Source organism: Toxotes jaculatrix, chromosome 22, assembly GCF_017976425.1.
Source record: "Toxotes jaculatrix isolate fToxJac2 chromosome 22, fToxJac2.pri, whole genome shotgun sequence".
In the NCBI taxonomy this organism is placed as follows: domain Eukaryota; kingdom Metazoa; phylum Chordata; class Actinopteri; family Toxotidae; genus Toxotes; species Toxotes jaculatrix.
The window spans coordinates 16,638,156-16,657,580 of record NC_054415.1 but is presented as its reverse complement, the minus strand read 5'-3'; the positions used below and the strand labels follow the sequence as shown (position 1 = coordinate 16,657,580).

The 19,425-nt window shown below is 42.2% G+C and overlaps 1 protein-coding gene across 2 annotated transcripts in view; it reads left to right on the top strand.

The window, feature by feature from the left end:
• The first annotated feature begins 2,479 nt into the window (after positions 1-2,479).
• Positions 2,480-19,425, top strand: part of scube1 (signal peptide, CUB domain, EGF-like 1) — a 102,433-nt gene continuing 85,487 nt past the window's right edge. For both annotated transcript variants that reach the window (XM_041030251.1, XM_041030250.1), the window contains exons 1-2: positions 2,480-2,706; positions 5,015-5,137. In XM_041030251.1, the coding sequence (XP_040886185.1) occupies positions 2,619-2,706; positions 5,015-5,137 (211 nt within the window). In that variant the 5' untranslated portion in view covers positions 2,480-2,618. The remainder of the gene's footprint in view (positions 2,707-5,014; positions 5,138-19,425) is intronic.

Genomic DNA, 19,425 nt, shown 5'->3' with positions numbered 1-19,425 from the left:
AACTATAAACTTGCGAACTATGCTTCCAGCTGTACCTCTAGGAACATTCAGTGCCTTTACTATCTTTTTGTATCCTTTTCCTTGTTTGTGCAAGGCAATGATCTCTATGTGTTTATATACACACATACACAGTTTATTCTAACAGCAAAAAATACATATGTATATATATATATATTTGACGTCTGAATTCATTATCATTTAATTTATGATGCCATCAACATTAGAGTGTTGATGGCTCTAATGTTGATGGCATGGTTGATGTCTCTAATACAACTCAGTCACCCCCTAAATGAGGTTCTCCAGCAGATGGCAGACTATCATCTCACTTCAAGCAGAATAGAACCTGCCAACTTCTGGTGACTCAACACTTGTTAACTGCGTCTCAGTTTGGTCTGAGGAGATGTTTGTTGGGTTCCCAGACAGGTTTGGCCCCCTAGGTATGCTTGATTATTGTAAGCTTAGAAAAATAACTCTTTTCGGGTTTGCAGTTATAAGTTACCTGAACCATGGCCCTTGAACTTCCCGAGCTACTTTGCTTTGGCTCAGGGAGTCAACAACGAGGAATATTGTGCTTTTTGAACTGTCACTTCATTTTGAAGGACTTAAACCACAAGAGTCACCTTTCGACCTTAATTTTTGAAATGAATGGATGGTTCATGACCTTTGTTGTGGCTGGATTATCCTGTTAGTGACGTGTGGGCCCCTCTTAACACATCCACCACTCATTTTGTCCTGAGAAACCAGAAACCAACCACTACTTCTATGCTACCCCACTCCAGGATGTGCTGTATATAAAAAGTGTTCACCACCTTCAAGTCAGTATTTAGTAGATGCACCTTTGCCTGCAATCACAGCACTGAGTGTGTGGATAGGTCTCAATCAGGCTTGTACATCTGGACACTGCAATTTTACTTGATTCTTCTTTGTGAAACTGCTCAAGTTTTGTCAGGTTTCATGGGGATCAGGTGTGAACAGCCTGTTTCAAGTCCAAGGGCTGTGTGGCTGCAGGTTTTTGTTCCAACCAATGAAGAGCACACAGTTTGACCAATCAACTGTCTGAAGACTGAGATCAGTTGATTAAATGAGTGCTGCTGCTTGGTTGTAACAAAAGCCTGCAGCCACATGGCCCTTTGTGGAACAGTTTGGACACCTCTGCTTTAAACCATCTCTGCGTAGCTTTCGCTGTGTTGTAGTTGTCTTGCAGACTGAGTCAGATTGTTCTCCAGGATAATTTGCTGCATTCATTTTATACTCTATCTTAACAAGCCCTCCAGGGCATGCTGCTGAGAAGCATCCCCACAAGCATGTTGCTGCCCCCACCATGCTTAACAGTGGGGGTGGTGTGTTTGTGGTGATGTCTGCCAAACACAGCGTCTAGTCTCATGGCCAAAAAGCTCCATTTTGGTCTCATCAAACCAAAGGACCTTGGAGTCTTCCACATGCCACTCTAGTTGAGACTTTATATGAACTGTCTTCAACAATGGCTTTCTCTTTGCTGCTCTCCCATAAAACTTTGTCTGGTGAAGAACCTCAGTAGCAGTTGTATGCACAGTCTCTCCCATCTCAGGTGCTGAAGCTTTTAACTCCTTCAGAGTATTCATAGGTGTGTTGGAGGCCTCCCTTACTAGTCTCCTTCTTGGAGGGTCACTCAGTTTGTTTTCACATGTGCCATTTTCCTTCCATTTCTTGATGAATTTAACTGAAGTCCAGTGGATGTTCAGTGACTTAATTTTTTTTTGTATCCATACCCTGACTTATACTTTTCAATAACCTTCTCTCCAAGTTGTTTGTAGTATAGTAGTATAGTAGTAGTATTCTTTTGTCTTCATAGAGGAACTGTAGCTAGGAACACTGATTAAGCACAGTTGTCTTTTAACTGCAATTGAACCACATTCACTGCACTCACTGAGGTGATCTCCATTTCACTAACTGTGGGACGACTAGCACAAACTGGCTAGACCACTGTTGAATTAGTCACTTTAAAGGGAGTGAATAGTTATGCAATCACTTATTTGACACTTTTGTGTAATTAACTGACATGACTTGTCCACTAAATCAGTTTTCACTTTGATATTCAAGATGTTGTTGTTTTTTTTGGTAAATTCTTCTTAAAATGTAAAATGATTCCTTTTATAAACCAATAAAAAGGGTAAGGTCTGGTGACCCACTGGGATTTGTCTGGGGGACACCCTGAGGGTCCTGACCCCAGGTCTGGAACCACAAGTATAAATGAATCTTGGGGTTCCTTGTCATGGGTACTTTCACCATGACTGATGGTGACACCTTAAATACTCTCTCCTCTCTCTCTCTCTCTCTCTCTCTCTCTCTCTCTCTCTCTCCTCTCTCTGTACTACCAACAAACCAATCAAATGGCTCGGGTTGCTCCCCCCCTCCGCACCCTGTCTCTCCTGCTCTCCCTCTCTCTCTCTGTCCCTCTCTCTCTCTCTCTAACCCCGCCGCTGCCAGTCCACCAAAAGCGGTCCTCCTCCGCTCGTATCGCACACACACACATACACACACTTACACACACATACATACATACATACATACATACACACAGTCCAAACCCCGAGAAAAAAAGCCCCTGCTGAATCCTCAACACCGTCTGTCAGTCAGCAATGGGGAGCGCTTGTTTTTCCCGGGACGTTTGTTTGTTTATCCTCCTCATAAATACTTGCAGGGTGATGGGGAATGCCGGACTCGCAGGTAAGAGCTCCCATTTCCTCTCTGTATCGCTTGTATCGCTATTTGTCAACCATTGGATTCACCTTTATTTTCTTTCAATTATTTAATTTCATTTAATTTATTTTGCTGGTTCCAAAGTGGAAAAATAAATAGAAGCGCTGCTGAATAACTGCTGGGAATATGTTCTAATCGTATTTAAAACATAATAAAGCCACTTTAAACTTGTCATTTACTAACACTGAATGTCCTTTATGACATTTTTATTTAATGCGATATTAGATCCGCATCGTATTAATGTACAAAAATGCACTTAATGTCACTGGAAACGCGTATTTGCGCACGATTTTTTGAGACGATTTGAATAGTTTTAAAACAGCTTTTTTTTTTTTTTTACAATGAATCTGGTTCATTCGTAAATCAGACTTTAATTGATTCAATGTGAAAACTTCTCGGTAATAACTCTTGGGGGTAATTTTTGCATCCCAGTTCGTCCATGAACGGGATTTGCAAATGCGCAGCGGAGCTTTTCAGCAGACTCGCACTGGAACTTCTCGCCCCCTCCTTTCGTGCAAACAAATCCATTTCAAATGGTGAAACCGAAGAAGCTTGATCTCGGGGTTAAGGACCCGTTCGGTTTGATTTGCAATGAGAGGGTTTACGCGTCTAGGAAACGGTTGCAAATGATGATTGTGGTGGTTTTTCGAAGCCGAGTTCGCTAGAGAGCATCTCGTCTCCGGGTTTGGGGTGGACTGTGTGGAGTTGTTGGAGGAGGAGGGCGGTGGAGGGTGTGTGTGTGTGTGTGTGTGTGTGAAAAAGTGGGTTGAGGAGAAGGAGGGGGCGGGTGGAGTGGAGGGGTGGACTAGTGTTGCCGGAGGGCCGTCAAAGTCCCAGGAGGAAGGCAAGGCAGGCAAGCATGGGCCCGGTATTGACCAGGCAGAAGCAGAGGCAGCAGCAGCACATTGTTTAGCCTCCCACCACTGTCAATGGGTGAAGAGTCAATATTGAGACAGTGAGCCTCCATGCATGCAGGCAGGCAGAGCTTTGTCCAAAAACCATGAGGGGTTCAGGTTTTTACTCAGCACCCTGCAGAGAGGACGGACACTTTCACCATCAAACGCTGCACCAAAAACATTTGAAGCGCTTTATTGTGAAATCAGTTCTCAGTCATTTGTTTATTTATTTGTTGCCTTTCATATGCCTGCGCTGGGGCATAGGGACCAGACCAGAGAACAGGGGCTGAACCACAGGGCTGCTTCCAGCTATTTGTACTCTGAAAGGAAAGCGCAGAGGGTGATGAGAGCGGCCCTGTGGTGTTGCAAAGCTCTGCTGAATGACAAGAGGAACCTCCTTCTGTGCATGTGTGTGTACACTGTGTAATGACTTGGCCCTCCACCCTGAGATTCAGCCCCCCCCAATGTGACCGACTCCTCTATCAATAACCCAATCAGATGGGGAACCGTTAAATCCTCCTTTCTCGTGTGTGTTGTCTGAGGCTGGACCTTGACCTCAGGGGCTCTTTCACTCTGTCACATTGTGACAAAGGGCTTGCGATTCTGCTCTTTTGACTCTTCTACCGGAGGATATCCTGGGGTTGATTGATCTGGAAAAACCAATTCAGTTGTGTTAAGCTAAATGCAACTTTGTTAGAAAATTTAAAAATCATATCATATGTTCATATCATATGTTGTTTGATTAAAATTATCTTAAAGCTGCAGGTGAAAAAAAAACATGTTTAGGATTCTGGTTCAATCTTTAATTTATAAAAATACCTGTTGCTCTTTAATATTTCTTGCTTTATTCTAAACTCGTTTGTCCCTGTCAGGATCCTGTAGGAATGATTACTCAGTTTTTCCAGTGATCTGATTGGTCAGTAGGCTGTTGACAGGTTTTTTTCAGTCTGATTCTCTGAAGTTAACCTGCTCCACTGCAGGTTAGGTTTGCAAGCATAAGTTACCATGGTGATGTCACCTGGTGAGAAGTGAACCACCATCATAACCCTGAAAATCCAGAGTTAAACCTGAAGCTCCCACTTACCACAGATCCTGCTACATAGTACTGGCCTCTGGTCCAAAAAAAAGTGAAAAAGTGTAAAGTGTGATTCATTTTTCTGATAAAGTGTGATTTTCATGTTGCCTCACAAAATACTGGTTATAGATACCAAATCCCCACATACACTCCTCATCTTAAGACATGGTGGAAATGAGGGAACTCATCCTACAGGGGCAAGTCCAGCTCTCTTTGGACCCTGCACATTGTGGTTAAGGAAAAGTTCCCTGTGTAAAGAGATGTCATAGGTCTGATTGGATGCCGATGTTCAATGTTTGTGCAGATGCAGATGAGTGTGCGGAGGGTTCGGACGATTGCCATATTGACGCCCTCTGCCAGAACACGCCAAAGTCCTACAACTGCATCTGCAAGCCGGGCTACAAAGGAGACGGCAAGCAGTGTGAGGGTGAGTGAACTTTCTACTTTTAAACCCCGTGGAGAATTGTTCGGATGAATGCTGTTCTCCTTTGAGAATCTGACTGCAGGGACAAGAAAATCAATGGCAAGTCTGTTAGGACAGATGAGCAAGGCTGCAGGATTTCAAGTCCCAAGTCTCTTCTAGAATAGTAACTGAACCATTACTGAAACATCAACAGAACCCAACAGGAAATAAATCAAAGCTTTTGAACCATCAAACAAGGCAAACCTACATTGTCATGTACATAGTCCAAACTTTGGGGGATGGATGAGGCATCCACCATGACGCCAGCCAGGCTTCTTTGGTCAGAGAGAGTGCTCCAGGTGAACTGGCTTCTTTTGTATGCATCCTGCTCTCATACATGAAAACACATCTGTAGCGCATCAGCTCAGTCACTATGTTCAAGATGCAGATGCCAATTTAGCAATCCGGCAACCTTTGTTCGAGGAATTCTGACCCCTTTATCCCCATTTGTACAATTCAACACCACAAGGACCCAGAATTTTTAGAGTAGAACTTGTGAGCAGCTCAACAGGGAGTTTTTCACCTCACCTTTGACTGTGGTTTTCTAGTACACAGCATACCAGAAACATATTTACTTGAAGGCAAAGTGGAACAACACATTGTCAGCATAATTAGCTTGAAGCGTACTGAGACCTTCAGTAATCCCCTGGTCTACTATTTAATCTTGATGATACAGGTGCAAGGTGAAGCATGATTCAAGGGCTGTCTGGCATGCTTGTTCACCTCAAATCTAGTTTCAGCTCATTTTGGGTAATTGGGTGATACCATTTCCTGTCCAAAGACAATGTTTGGTGCCATTGCAGAAAGTAGTAGTAGTATTTTATTTAGTGAAGCAGAAATTAAGGCTGTGGTCAGTGGTTAATATGCTGTTTTTTGTTTTTTTGTTTTTTTTTTTTACTGTGGAACTATATCATTGGTTCTAAAGAGTTTTAACTGCGTAACCCAAACCTTAACTAGACCGGTTCCCAATTTCATCAATCATCAATGAATTAGATTCTGAATATGGACTTAATATGGGCATGTTCAGGAGAAGGGTCAAAAAGCATCCCTAGCTGCCACAATGAGAGTTTCCTGATCAGATCAGATCAAATCAAACCAAACCAAACCAAACATGTAGACAAAGTCTGGATAGATGTTTGTACAAAAACAGGGCCTCTGATGATGTAATCCCCCACCCCCACCCCACCCTTCTCCAAGTTCTCCTAATTAACAGGGAGGAAGTGGACTGAGCAAGGGTGTTAGGGTGAGATGGGGCCAATGCCTCCACTCACTTCTGCCTCAGAGCATACCACAGCTGGAGCCTGCCAACTGCGCAGATATGCCTTTTTAACCGTTTTGCTGAATCCTACCTCACTCTCACATGCATTTACACACATATGTGCATAATCTTTTCCCATGTACTGGATGCACCACTGCACAAAACTAGACCGATTGGTCTGGAATTTCAGTGAATTCATTGCATTTTCAAAACCTGGATGAGAATAAAGAATCAGTTAGAGATTAAAGTAATTTCTGATATTTAGGAACACGGCAATGTTGCTTGGGTTCATCCGCACTGTACACGTATGCATTTTTACATTGGATAAAATATTTTTTTAAAAATCAATTCAAAATATTCCACTTTGTTTTAGAAACAATGACAAATATTCTCGGACTCAGGTATTAAACTGAATTTTATATAAATATAAATTACCTGATCACTCCCTCAGCCTGATGCCTAAAGGCCTCTATTTGAAAACCCTTATTTATTTTTTATTTATATGTTTTTAATATAATGGGAAAATAAGGCCTTAAAGTTCTCCTGAATAGTCTTTAAATCTCAAAACAAAATAATATGTTAGGAGATTTGCTAGTGTTCCGAAAATCTCAACTGTGAATCTTCCTGAACAGCCCCCTAAGTGTCAGGAAAGGTTAGTTAACAGTGAAATAAAATTAAATAATGGTGGATTTTGCAGAGGAGGGAGTTTGCCTATACCATTGAGTTGGTCTGAGCAAGAGGAAATCATGTTGATTTCTTCTTCCTGCGCAATTTGCACATGTTGCTATCTATTTTATTTTATTATATTTTTAAACATTTATTTAGTTCCTTGTTGTGTGTCTCTACAGTTTTTGCCCAGACGGCCCAGCAAGCAGCTCAGAGCAGATTTGGTCACCAATATTATGTTAACATGTTAAGACTGGGTCAGGTCCAGAATCTATTTAAAGATGAATGCAGCCTGATTCTGATGCTGAGCTTTACAGGGTTACTATAGCTGCTTTAACTTTGCTAAAGCAAAGTAGCTGCTGTAGTGGATGCCAGTTTGTCAGACAGCGAACCACAGGAATACATTAAATTTTTGTATAGAGTAAGAGAAGCTAGTGGAACAGAGGTTAGCTTGGATGGGACAATCAGGACTTCAGCTCTCTACAGAACATTTTCCACTCATTACAGTGAGTTTATAGCACAAACACAACTCATATGCTCTCAGTCTTTCTGTTTTTTTTCCTTCCATCTGTGTATTCTTGTATCTTGCGATTATGTTATTTTTTGTTTGAACTGACCCTTTAGATGTGCAGGGTTATTGATTGTGTAAACTAAAATCCCCAAGTACATTAACTACACAGCTCTGTTGTCTTTTTCTGCTTGCCATATAAGTGTGTGATTTATTACACTGGACAGACAGGCGCACACACAGAGTCTGAACAAGGCGTCCTGAATAACAACTGCTCCTCTGTCCTCGGAGAGGAGACAGCAGAAAGTTCTGAAATTTTCAGGAATATGATCTTCCTCTCATAAAGCTGCTGTCTGAGTAGACCTGTCCTGCAAGCCACTTTTTATTACATCACTTCACCTAGGCCAGGATATGAATCAGTGTGTTTGTATGTGTGTGTGTGTTTTCTGTGTAAGTATGTCTGACTGTGTGTGGGAGCTGTAGTCTGCTTTGGTGGAGCTATATCAACTGCATTTTATTACACCCCTACATTGTGAGGACCAATATGAGCATAGACTCTGTGAGGACATTTTGAGAAAGTGAGGGCTTTTTTGGGTGGTTCACGGAGGACTTTTTGAGGGTTAAGACTCGGGTCTTCGGGTTAAGTTTAGAATCATGTTTAGGTTAAGGTCAGGTTGATGGGTTAGGGAATGCATTATGTCAATGAGTGTCCTCACAAAGATATAAATTCAAGTGTGTGTGTAAAATATGCTTCCCAACACACACTCCGCCCATTGTCTCCTGACTTTATGCCGAGATCTATCAAACTCCCTCTGGTGATGAGGCAACAGCTAGTGACAGGGACGCCAAATGAAGACGGATGGCGGATAGGAGTCGACCCCTGACCCCAGTGATTAGATATGGGTGCTTTAATTGGCTGGCTGTGTTTTCCATCAGCAGGCATTATGGGCCACTTTGCCAGCCAGTGCCATTAGCGGGTTCTGCTATTCCTGGAAGCACCTGGAAGCAGCAGAGCCTCTGCATCCCACGGGTTGTCTCTGTTTCTCTATTATCAGTGTGAATCCACATCGGCAAACAATCACTCAACAGTCTATAAACATGCAGTGGATCACAAGAAATTGGATAAAACTGAGGGTTTGATGAACACTTTTTACTCTACAGTCTTCATAGATTGTGTGAGCTGGCTCAGAAATGTATGATCCATCATTTATCATCTTATTGCCCTTCTCTGTCAAGAACACCTATATTCATTTAAAGACCCTCAGATGCACCCTTAGTACTCCATATTCCTGGATCTAAAGTGATCCGGAGACCTGGTGACTGTTGTATGAGCAAATCTGTTTTGCTTCCCTCAGATTAATATGACACAATTAAGGATGATGGTAAAACTCATATATGCTTTAATGTGTCCAAGAAGGATATGTCACTTGAGTTGGCATTGGTTGTGTCTAAAGGTTAAAAAAAAATTGAAAAGTAAAAAAACATTGGTGGTGTGAAGTTAGAATGTTTACCAGACCCCATGTGTTGTTGGTACAAGCAGCTTATTATGACCCATAGTATTACTGTTGAGTATTTTTTTGAGCGAATAATACCAAAGTACCAAAATGATAGCACCCTCTAGTGGCCAGAGCAATTATGAAGTCATATGACGATGTTGTGGTCACAAAGAAGGGAGGTGTAGGAAGGGGGTTTGAGTGGATGGGATGGAGACAGCTGTTGTTTGGGCGGAGGGGTGCAATCCCAGCCAACTTTTGGTGAGAGGCTGGTGACACTCCGAACAGGTTGCCGGATACCCAGAGGGAACTCATGAAGGGGGAGAACATGCAAACCCCACACAGAACTTTGCACAGAAAAGCCCTGGCCAGCGTATTCAAACCCAGAACCTTCTTGCTCTGAGGCGACAACACACACTTTACCAGGAAAGGATCCTGTGGGTGGTATCATAGGGTAGGGACAAACCATCTAGATTGCTGTCAAGGTTGGAGGACTTTTTGGAAAGTGTGTTTTTTGACTCAGATTTCTCTTTGACAAAGGTCTCAATTCTAATGCAAGCCCGCTTTGGGCTAACTCTGCAGCTGTGTGCACTTACATTGGCAGGTACTCAAAATTACAAGACTTGGATCAGGATCAGGAGCTAAAACACTTGATTGGGACTCTAAACATATTAGAGATTGACCTTATGTCCAGCTCTTGAAAACATTCATGTTTCCTAAGTGAAACACTCAAGTGTTTCACAGATATTTCCCAGGAAAATCACAGCACCACACACCACAGCATTGAGGGCAAAGTACCAAAAAGGTGCCAGAGAAAGCAACAATGTAAAGTGGTTCGAGTTTTCACATTTAAAACAATAACTAAATGTGCTGGGACAGGCCAAAAACCACAAGTACCTCTGTCAAGATAGAAAAGGCTGTGGTCAAAACGTCAATCAAATATTGGGGATTGGTTTATTGGGCATCAGCAGAAATGTAGAGACTTTAGTTCTGACATTCTTTTCTGAAGAAGACAACATGAACATGGATTGTATTGATGATCACATTAGTGATGTTAAGTTTCAAGGCTCCAGAGGGATGTGGCCTGTGTGAGAAAACTCTGGCTCGCTCTTGTGCTTTTGTAACGGCTGGGGATTTGAGCCCTGGTGACCAAGGGAGACGACCTGCGCTCTCAGCCTCTGCTACATTTCCGCACTGCAAATTAGCAGCTTGCAGCCAGAAGCCGGCTGTCTGGTGGTTCAGCAGGATTCAGAGGGATCACACCCCAGCTGCACCAAATTTCACCTAGAATTTTAGTGCCCAAGGGCGTTTTTATTCTTGTCGCAAAGGTTCTGAGCGCTCCCATGAGTACTGTGTCCTCAAAGGAGTCATTTTCTCAAGTGACTATGCTTCTCTGAAAGCTGCTTACCGCTGACATCTGATGTGGCTTTCATGAACGCTGCCCTCTCTGTAGACTTTTCCACAAGCTGATACTGCTGGCTCGTTATGGAAAAATGTGAACTTTTATCCCTGTGCTGTCAAATGAAGACTGTGTGGGAGGAGCTGTGTATCACTCAAGTCTGCTTTATTGCACATGTGTGTGTGTGTGCAGAACAGTGCCTGAGTTGTCTCCCTGTTTATAGAGAGATCGAGCAAAACCATAACCGGCTGTTGATAGAGTATAAAATTCAAAGGATTATGATTGGATGAATCACTGTGTATCCAAGAGACTTTGCTGTGTTCGCAGAGTTCAGGAAACTCAGTGAGCTTTGGGAGATTAGTGATGGCGTTCCTGCAGCAAAAAACATCTTTACAACCAATATTAAATGTCAGGTCTTTAAATCTCTGAAATGTTTAACCAAAGTGCATTATTATTTTCTTTATTTTGCCTTATTCTAACATGACTTGTGTGCTTCAGTTTCACGTTTTTCTTAAAAACTGATAAATAAAATTTCAGGAATAGGGTTAAGGTCCGACTGGGACATTTTTTTTTTCAGTGTATGATGTTCCAGAGGGGGATGAGTGATCTGGCTGGTTGCCACAGAGCCATCACTGGTCTGCAAAAGCCCCCCCGTGTTTACTCAACATTTGTCACTCAACATTTGTCACTTCAAGGCTAATTGATTGGTCTTCAGCAGCACTGCCCACTTCTCTGAATAGAAGCCTCCTCTCCTCCCTCCCATTATGCGTTTTAATATCAAAGCTTTTGCCGTCAAACACTGTGTGCGTCACAGTTGAAGTTTGAGATTTTATCTCTCTGCCGGAGAAACTCATTCATTAAGAAGCAGGAGGAAGTAAATATCACTTTGAACAATAGTTTTAATAGTTTTAAATGCTTTAAAACTCAGGTTTTTCTTATCTGGGCCAAATAGTTTGTTTGGTACTCATGTGGACCTGTCAAATCACAAGAAGGTTCTGGTTCAAATCCATGTTCTGGGTTTTTCTGTGTGGAGTTTGCATGTTCTCTCACGTGGGTTCCCTCTGGGTACTCCAGCTTCCTCCCACAGTCCTCCCACAGTGTCATATTGTGCCTTAATTACATTGCCATTGTGTTCATATTCTACCATTCACTTTGTGATAAAAGTTATGTTGGGAAGGTCATCCTCGGATGACCGCGAGGACAGACCGATTGCACGCCTTGTGGACATGGTAACTTCGTAGCCACACCTACAGGCTGCATCCAGAAATTAGTTGAATCCACCACTTCTTAATTTGCTACTGTGGGAGTTTGAACACCTTTGAGTTCTTTGAATTAGCCTATATGCAGATGTTAGCAAGTATGGAAGACAGACAGCCTGCCACTTTTTCTCAGGCTTACTTGGGGGATCACTGCGCTACTTTTTCTGGTAAAGCTTGACCCTATTTTCATAAAGTAAAATCTTCTTTCCTGCCACTTTCTTCACTTTGTTCCCATCAACTCACTCTGCTCCCTTAGTCCGAAAGTGTGATCCACAATCTACTGAAACTACAAACTACATCATTGCTCTCATATTAGGGGTGTAACAGTGCACAGATGTCACGCTTCGATACGTACCTTGGTTTTGGGGCCACGGTTCGATACAGGTTCAATACAACAAGAAGAAGAAATAAATACCTAGTGCTTGTTTTATTCCTACTGTTTATTTTGAACAGGCGGTAGTATTGGGTCACAGTCAGGTACAGAACTTTAATGCTTCTTGTGATATTCAAGTACAAAATAAATAGAATAACGAAAACTTTTTAATCAAGAAACTATATTAAACTTTCAAAGGTTAACCAAATCTTTTCCTTAAACAAATAATAAACATTAAATGTGCATTAATAATGTTTCTTGCATTGTCACTGATCAGTGCAACCACTGCCTCCTGGAGCTTCTCAGCTAGGTGAGTGCTTGTGTGCTGTTCATACAGTGGCCTCATTTGTAACACTGGGCTTTTCGTTTCCCAGTCAGGGTTGATGAAGTGTGCTGTCACTGTGAGATAGCTTTCGGTAGCACGGGAGGTCCAACTGTCGGTTGTTAATGCAACAGCGGGTGCAGAGGACAGCTCGTGTTCAACCAGTGTTCTTGTGCGCATGTACAGAGAAGGGGGCACGGACTGGCTTATGTGTGTGCGGGATCGGACAGTGTAACGTGGCTCGATGACTTTTAATAAATACTATACCATACTATACTATTAATAAATATAAAGCCAGGATTCTCTACTACTGTATAAGGGTGCATTGCGGATGAAATGTATATGCCAACTGCCTCCGTGATAGCCTTGGTCCTGTCTGCTCTTGCATCTAAAGGCTGGTTAAAAACTGCAGGAATTAGCTGTTGCACTGTTGCAGTCTTTTTCTGCCTAACTCCGGTGACTGGCACATGTGGGTGATGTCGTCTGATATGAGTTAGCATGTTGGTTGTATTTCCACTCACGTACCGTACAGCTGCCTTACAATGTCGACACACTGTCATTGTGCTATCTACAACTCGCTGTCCTTTACTGTCATACTTCACAGGAAACCCGAAACCTTCCCACACTACAGATCTGAAGCAAGCAGACGGGTCTTCGAGCTCTTGTGTGCTGTCGGACCTTGCCGTTTTTGTTTGAGATTGGTGTGTGCATGCTGTGTGTAGCAGATCGTCTCTTCTTCAGCTTTTTCTGTTCTGAGACGTAGTGTTACATTATCACGAGCACTCGTGACTGACTGTATTCCGCATTGGAGGGTATTGTGGCGGTTCGGGACGAATACATTAACCGTTACACCCCTATCTCATGTCCTTTATTTAGTATCTTAACTGAAAAACAAATGTGTCCGTACATTTACTGCTTTTGTTCTTTGTAATATTGGAACATGTTCTGAAAGAAGTACCCTGGTGGCCTGAGACCGGATTCCACTCACAGCTCCTCCTTTGCTCTGTGCCACAGCGACAAACACCCGACCTGTTTTACTGAGACAGAGAGAAGAAGGAGAAAGGGCGTCTCGTGGGAGGACTGGGTGGTGAGGGAGACGGTGCAGGTGGGAGGGCGAGAGAGAGAAGTGGCAGACAATTTACTAGGCCATTGTCTGCCTGGCGTCTACGCCTCCGTCATCAATCAGCCACTCTCCTCACTGGCTTGCAACAGACACACACACCTAAATTCACACGCACAAATCCAACCCACCAAACACAGATTCGGTCTGTGCACCTCCCTCTTCCTGTCTCTCGTCTGCCTCTCCCATGTCAGACTCAGTAGAGCAGGTCAGATTCATTGAGGCTCAGGCTTTTATATATAGATACAGTGTCCTCATGCCAGCATCCAACCCGCTTTCCTGTTAATCTTTGACACATGATGTCTGGAGCTGTGAGGTGGAAATGTCACTGGGGAAAAGCGCCCAGGAATTCCAAACAGCTTGGTTCTGACTTTTGCCTTAACTCAACACCTGAGACGTGTGTTGTATGTGACATGAGACTTTCGTAACACACTGTCTGTCTCCATGAGGTTGAAATGATACCACGGTGAAAAAAAACATGGGGATGTAATGGCAGGACATGGAACTTAAACTTTCCAATACCATGGTATCCAAGATTAGCTGCAAGTTTCCGCTATCCACTTTTCTCAGCTGCATTTATTGGCACTTGATCAAAACATATAAACTTTTTGCATCTTTTAGGTCTTGTGATAGGCTGTGTGATCCTTTCTCCTTCATTCCCTTCTGTCCTTCAGTGTGTCTGTCCAGTTACGGGGTGCTGGGTCATCACTGAAGGTGCCTAATTCACTTGATATGATGTGGAGCATAAACAATTCCCTGGCAATTAGAAAATGTGACCATGTGAGTGGAAGCAGCTGCCAGTCTGAAGCTGTCGGGGGCAGATGTCAGATGTCAGCAACAGCTCAGGGGCAGGAAATGGCACCATTTGGGGCCAAGTAGACCCTACTAGGCACCTTCCCTCTACCTCCGCCAACCTGCCCCACTTCCCTCTAATCTCTGTCACACACACTTCAAACCCTCTTCCCATTCTCTCCATCACATCAACATAAACCACCATCAAAACAGTTTATTAAGGCCTAAGCACAGATGGCCCATGGCCAAACAAGGAACCTAATAATTTAAAAGCCTCTTGGTGTCGTACTCTTAATACAACAGGAAGTCAACCATTTTGAATTTACTGTGGATTTTTTTTTTGCAGATTGAAGCCATTTAAAGGCATTGTATTTTAATGAACTCCCAGAGAATTAACCAGAGGGGCTTCAAATCTGATAAGTTGTAAGTCCCTTGCAATGCTAAATTCAATTAAATTTTGCCCAAAACATGAAACAGGAAGATGTTACTCAAATATACGTTGTTAGAGCTATTTTCTTTTTTCAGTTCAATTCAGTTTTATTTATATAGCGCCTTCCACAATCAAAATTGTCTCAAAGTGTTTTACAGAGACCCAGAGCCTGACCCCAGAGCAAACACTTAAGGCGACAGTGGCAAGAAAAAAACTCCCTTTTAACAGGAAAAAACCTTGAGCAGAACCTGGTTCATACAGGGGACTCTCCTGCTGATGGCCGGGCTGGGTGAAAGGAGGAAAAGGAGGAAGATAGGACAGCTGGGAATGGAGGAGAGGAGGATTGGCAGTGGACAATGTTAGAGGGCCAGCATTCAAATTACAGAACAGTTAGTGGATACTGTGTGCTCAGCAGATTACACTTATAATAGGACACAGAGCATAGAAGCAAAAAAGCTGTCATAATTGGTAATTATGTACATTACAGTTGGCATAGAATATTAATCCAAAATGTATCTTAATCAGAGTGGAAAATTAAGCATAGTAATGTGTTAGAAATGGATAATTGTAGACAATAAACAGTAGCAGGTCGGTGGAGCCAGGACCACAGACAGAGAACATGCAGCTCCGGAGCCAGAGATACCTGCAGAAAGGTACAGAGAAAGAGAGACCAGAGAGAAACAAGCAAGGGGACACAGAGTTAATGACATGTAATAAAGGTTAATAAATGTGAGAGTGGGTCTGAGGAGAGAAAGAGAGAAGAGGTGTGCAGAGGATCATGGGAAGTCCCCCAGCAGCCTAGGCCTATAGCAGCATAACTAAGGGATGGTTCAGTTGCCTGAGCCAGCCTTGCTATGGGCTTTATCCTTAACTGTAACAGTGCCTATAGAAATAATTGTGACTAACTATAGGTTTAGTCATAATAACTAGAACTATAACTACAACTGGATGTCTGCTTCCCGAACCCAAACTGGCAGTTAGTTCCACAGGATAGGGGCCTCAGACCCACTCTCAAATTTATTAGCCTTTATTACATGTCATTAACTCTGTGTCCTCTCGGTCCCGTAGTCCTGTTTTTGCCTCCGTGCTCTGTTTCATAATTCTATTCTGCTGAGCACACATTATCCAATAACTGTTCACTAACTGTAATGTAAATGCTGACCCACATTGTCTGTATTATGCTTCACGTCCTTCTCCCCCTCTCCTCCATTCCTAGCTGTCCTATCTTCCTCCTTTTCCTCCTTTCACCCAGCCCGGCCATCGGCAGGAGGGTCCCCCATCTGAGCCAGGTTCTGCTCAAGGTTTCTTCCTGTTAAAGGGGAGTTTTTCCTTGCCACTTTCGCCTTAAGTGCTTGCTCTGGGTCAGGCTCTGGGTCTCTGTAAAGCGCTTTGAGACAATTTTGATTGTGGAAGGCGCTATATAAATAAAATTGAATTGAATTGAATTGAATTGATAGCTAAAGGCTCAGTCTCCCACTCTACTTTTAGAAATTCTGGGAACCATGAGCAAACCTGCATTCTGGGAAGGAAGCAGTCAGTTGGGATAATATGATACTATCAGCTCTTTGAGATATGAAGGAGCCTGGCCACTGAGGGCCTTATATGTAAGGAGAAGGATTTTAAAATCAATTCTGGATTTTACAGGGAGCCAATGAAGAGAAGCTAATACAGCAGCAATATGAACTCTCTTGCTAATTCCAGTCAGTACTCTCACTGTAGCATTTTGGATCAGCTGGAGGCTTTTTAGAGTTAACTGGACATCATGATAACAGGGAATTACAGTAGTCCAGCCTAGAAGTAACAAATGCATGGACTAGTTTTTCAGCATCACTCTGAAACAGAATGTTCCTAATCTTAACGATATTGAGCAGGTAAAAAAAAGGCAGTGCGAGTTAAAGGACAAATCCTGATCAAAAATAACTCCAAGGTTCCTCACATACTGAATGCTAAATTAATGTCATCCAAGAAGAAAGTTGGTTAACTGATCTGTTTTGTCTGGCTTCATAGATAAACATAGCTGCGTATCATCTGCATAGCAATGGAACTTTATTCCATGTTTCCTGATAATATTGCCTAGAGGGAAGCATGTATAAGGTGAACAATATCGGTCCAAGCACAGAACCCTGTGGAACTCCATGACTAATTCCGGTATAAATGGAGGAATTGTCATTAACATGAACAAACTGGAATCTATCTCATAGATATGATTTTAACCAACCTAGTGCTGTTCCTTTAATCCCAATGACATGGTCCAATCTTTCCAACCGAGTCCATTGTCTGATGCTGTGAGAAGGTCGTTGGCAACTTTCACCTGTGCTGTTTCTGTGCTATGATGTACTCTAAATCCTGACTGAAAAACTTCAAACCGTTCCTTTGGACATGGTCACATAACTAAGTTGCAACAGCCTTTTCAAGAATTTTAGAAGTAAAGGGGAGATTGGATATAGGTCTATAGTTTGCTAAAATGCCAGGGTCAAGAGAAGGCTTTTTAAGTAGAGGTTTGATAACTGCAACCTTAAAATCCTGTGGAACATATTCTATTACTAAAGAGAGATTTATCTGATCTAATATGGAAGTTCCAATCAAGGGCAAAACATCTTTGAGAAGTCTGGTTGGGATGGTTGGGATAGGATCCAAAAGACATGTTGATGGTTTAGATTTAGTAACTATTGAAGTCAACTCAGCAAGGTCTATGGAAGAAAAACAGACGACGAATCAGGACTGCCAGATGTTTCTAAAGTTGCTGTTGTTGGAAGGATTTGATGAATTCTATCTCTAATATCTACTATTTTGTTGGTAAAGAAACTCATAAAGTCATCACTAGTGATCTACACGTAGTATCACAGAGGAGTATGGACTGATACGATTCCAATGGATTGGACTGGTTGAGAACCAGTTCCAAACTGTTGTAGACCTATGAAAGGGCTAGCATTTACTTCTAGATAGAAGTACTTCCTAATGTTCAGGTCTGTTTTGATAGTCAGACGTTCTTTAGTGTACCAGTATGGATGCGTCCATTAAAGGGAAACTACTTTAAACATACAGTAAATTTCTACTTATCTACTTGTCATGTTTAGTACAACTCAGACACTGAAAACAACTTTATTTCACTTAGGAAACATCAGTATTTTCAAGAACTTAAGGTTAATCTCTAATATGTTTGAATCCCATAGAAGTGTTTTAGCACCAATCCTGATCCGTCTTTTAATATTGAGTACCTGCCAATGCAGGCTACAGTTAGCCCAAAGCAGGTTTGCATTAGCACTGAGACCTTTTTTTAGAGAACAAATCTTTAGTTTGATATATTAAATATGTACTCACTAAAATTGCACCCACTTTTAAGGTCAGTGGCTTTGTTATGTTTCCAGGAAAAGTTGCAGCTTCTAGTGCTCTAGCATATAGCATTCACAGAGCACAGAGCATTTCTTATGAACAAAATAAATAAAAATATAACACTTGAAATCTAAAACCAAGTGCTTTGGTGCTGAAAACATATATGTGTTTCAGTACACAGTACTAACCTGTAAAACAGGTGAAATGATGAAGCTGAGAAAACTTGCTACCGTTCTTCTAATCGGTCTTGCCGGAATGGTAAGCTTACAACCGCTACATCATCAAGATAGTCCTGGTGTGGCCAGTGCTTTGCTTCCCTCTACTGTCGGTGATGGCACACATATTTTTCAAAACAAAAGCCTTGGAGGACTTAGTCATATCACTTTCATCAGCACCTAAATAGTGTTACTCTTACAAAAATAAAATGTTAATTAAATTGAATCAGTCATGTCATCCCATATTTTGTGTGGGTCATACTTACTCTAGAGTTTTCAGGTGTTTTCCTCGTATTCTCTGTGTATTACAGTCATTTTAATCTATATGTAGTCATAAGTATAACTATTTGATAGTTAAGGCACATACCATGTAACAGTAATATACACGGTTCAACTCCTGGCTGGTAGGTGCCTGTTGTTGTCATATCCGTCTCTCTGCAATCACATTTCCTGTCTGTATCCCTGCTACAGCTATCAAATAAAGGCAAAGATACAAAATAAATAAATATAAAAATAAGTAAAATTTTAAAAACTCTAACCTAGTATGAAAACAGAGAGAATAAAGTGTGCACCAATTAATCACCTGCTGCTTTTCATTCACCCTCAGTGAAGCTCCCTCAGTCCTCACGCTCCTTTACTTCTAGTCCTTTACCTTCTCTCTTCATGTCTGACAGATGAAAAGCAGAGCACATAGGAGGTGCCACAGCCACACCATCTGAGCTGGCAGCACAGCAAAGTGCCCAAACAACCTCTTTCCCAAATAGTCGCCCCTTTCCAGCTCACCCTAATTGGTTGCAAATGCCTTTTAGGATGAGCCAGTTATGGCTGTTGGGAGGTTATGTACACAAGGCTCACGCTCTTTAAAGCACAATTCCGCCACGATTGATTTTTGTTGTCGTTTGTTATGTTTTCCTTCCTTTAAAATGAACCTCTGGCTGTTGTCACACACGTGCAGCTCATTTAAAGCTGTTTGGTCAGTTTTTTGAAGAAGGCTCAGGTTACTGTTTCATATTAAGAGTATTGAATGTGAGAGGACGATATATTTATCTTCTCATCTAATCCCAATCATGCTGGAATGGCCCCT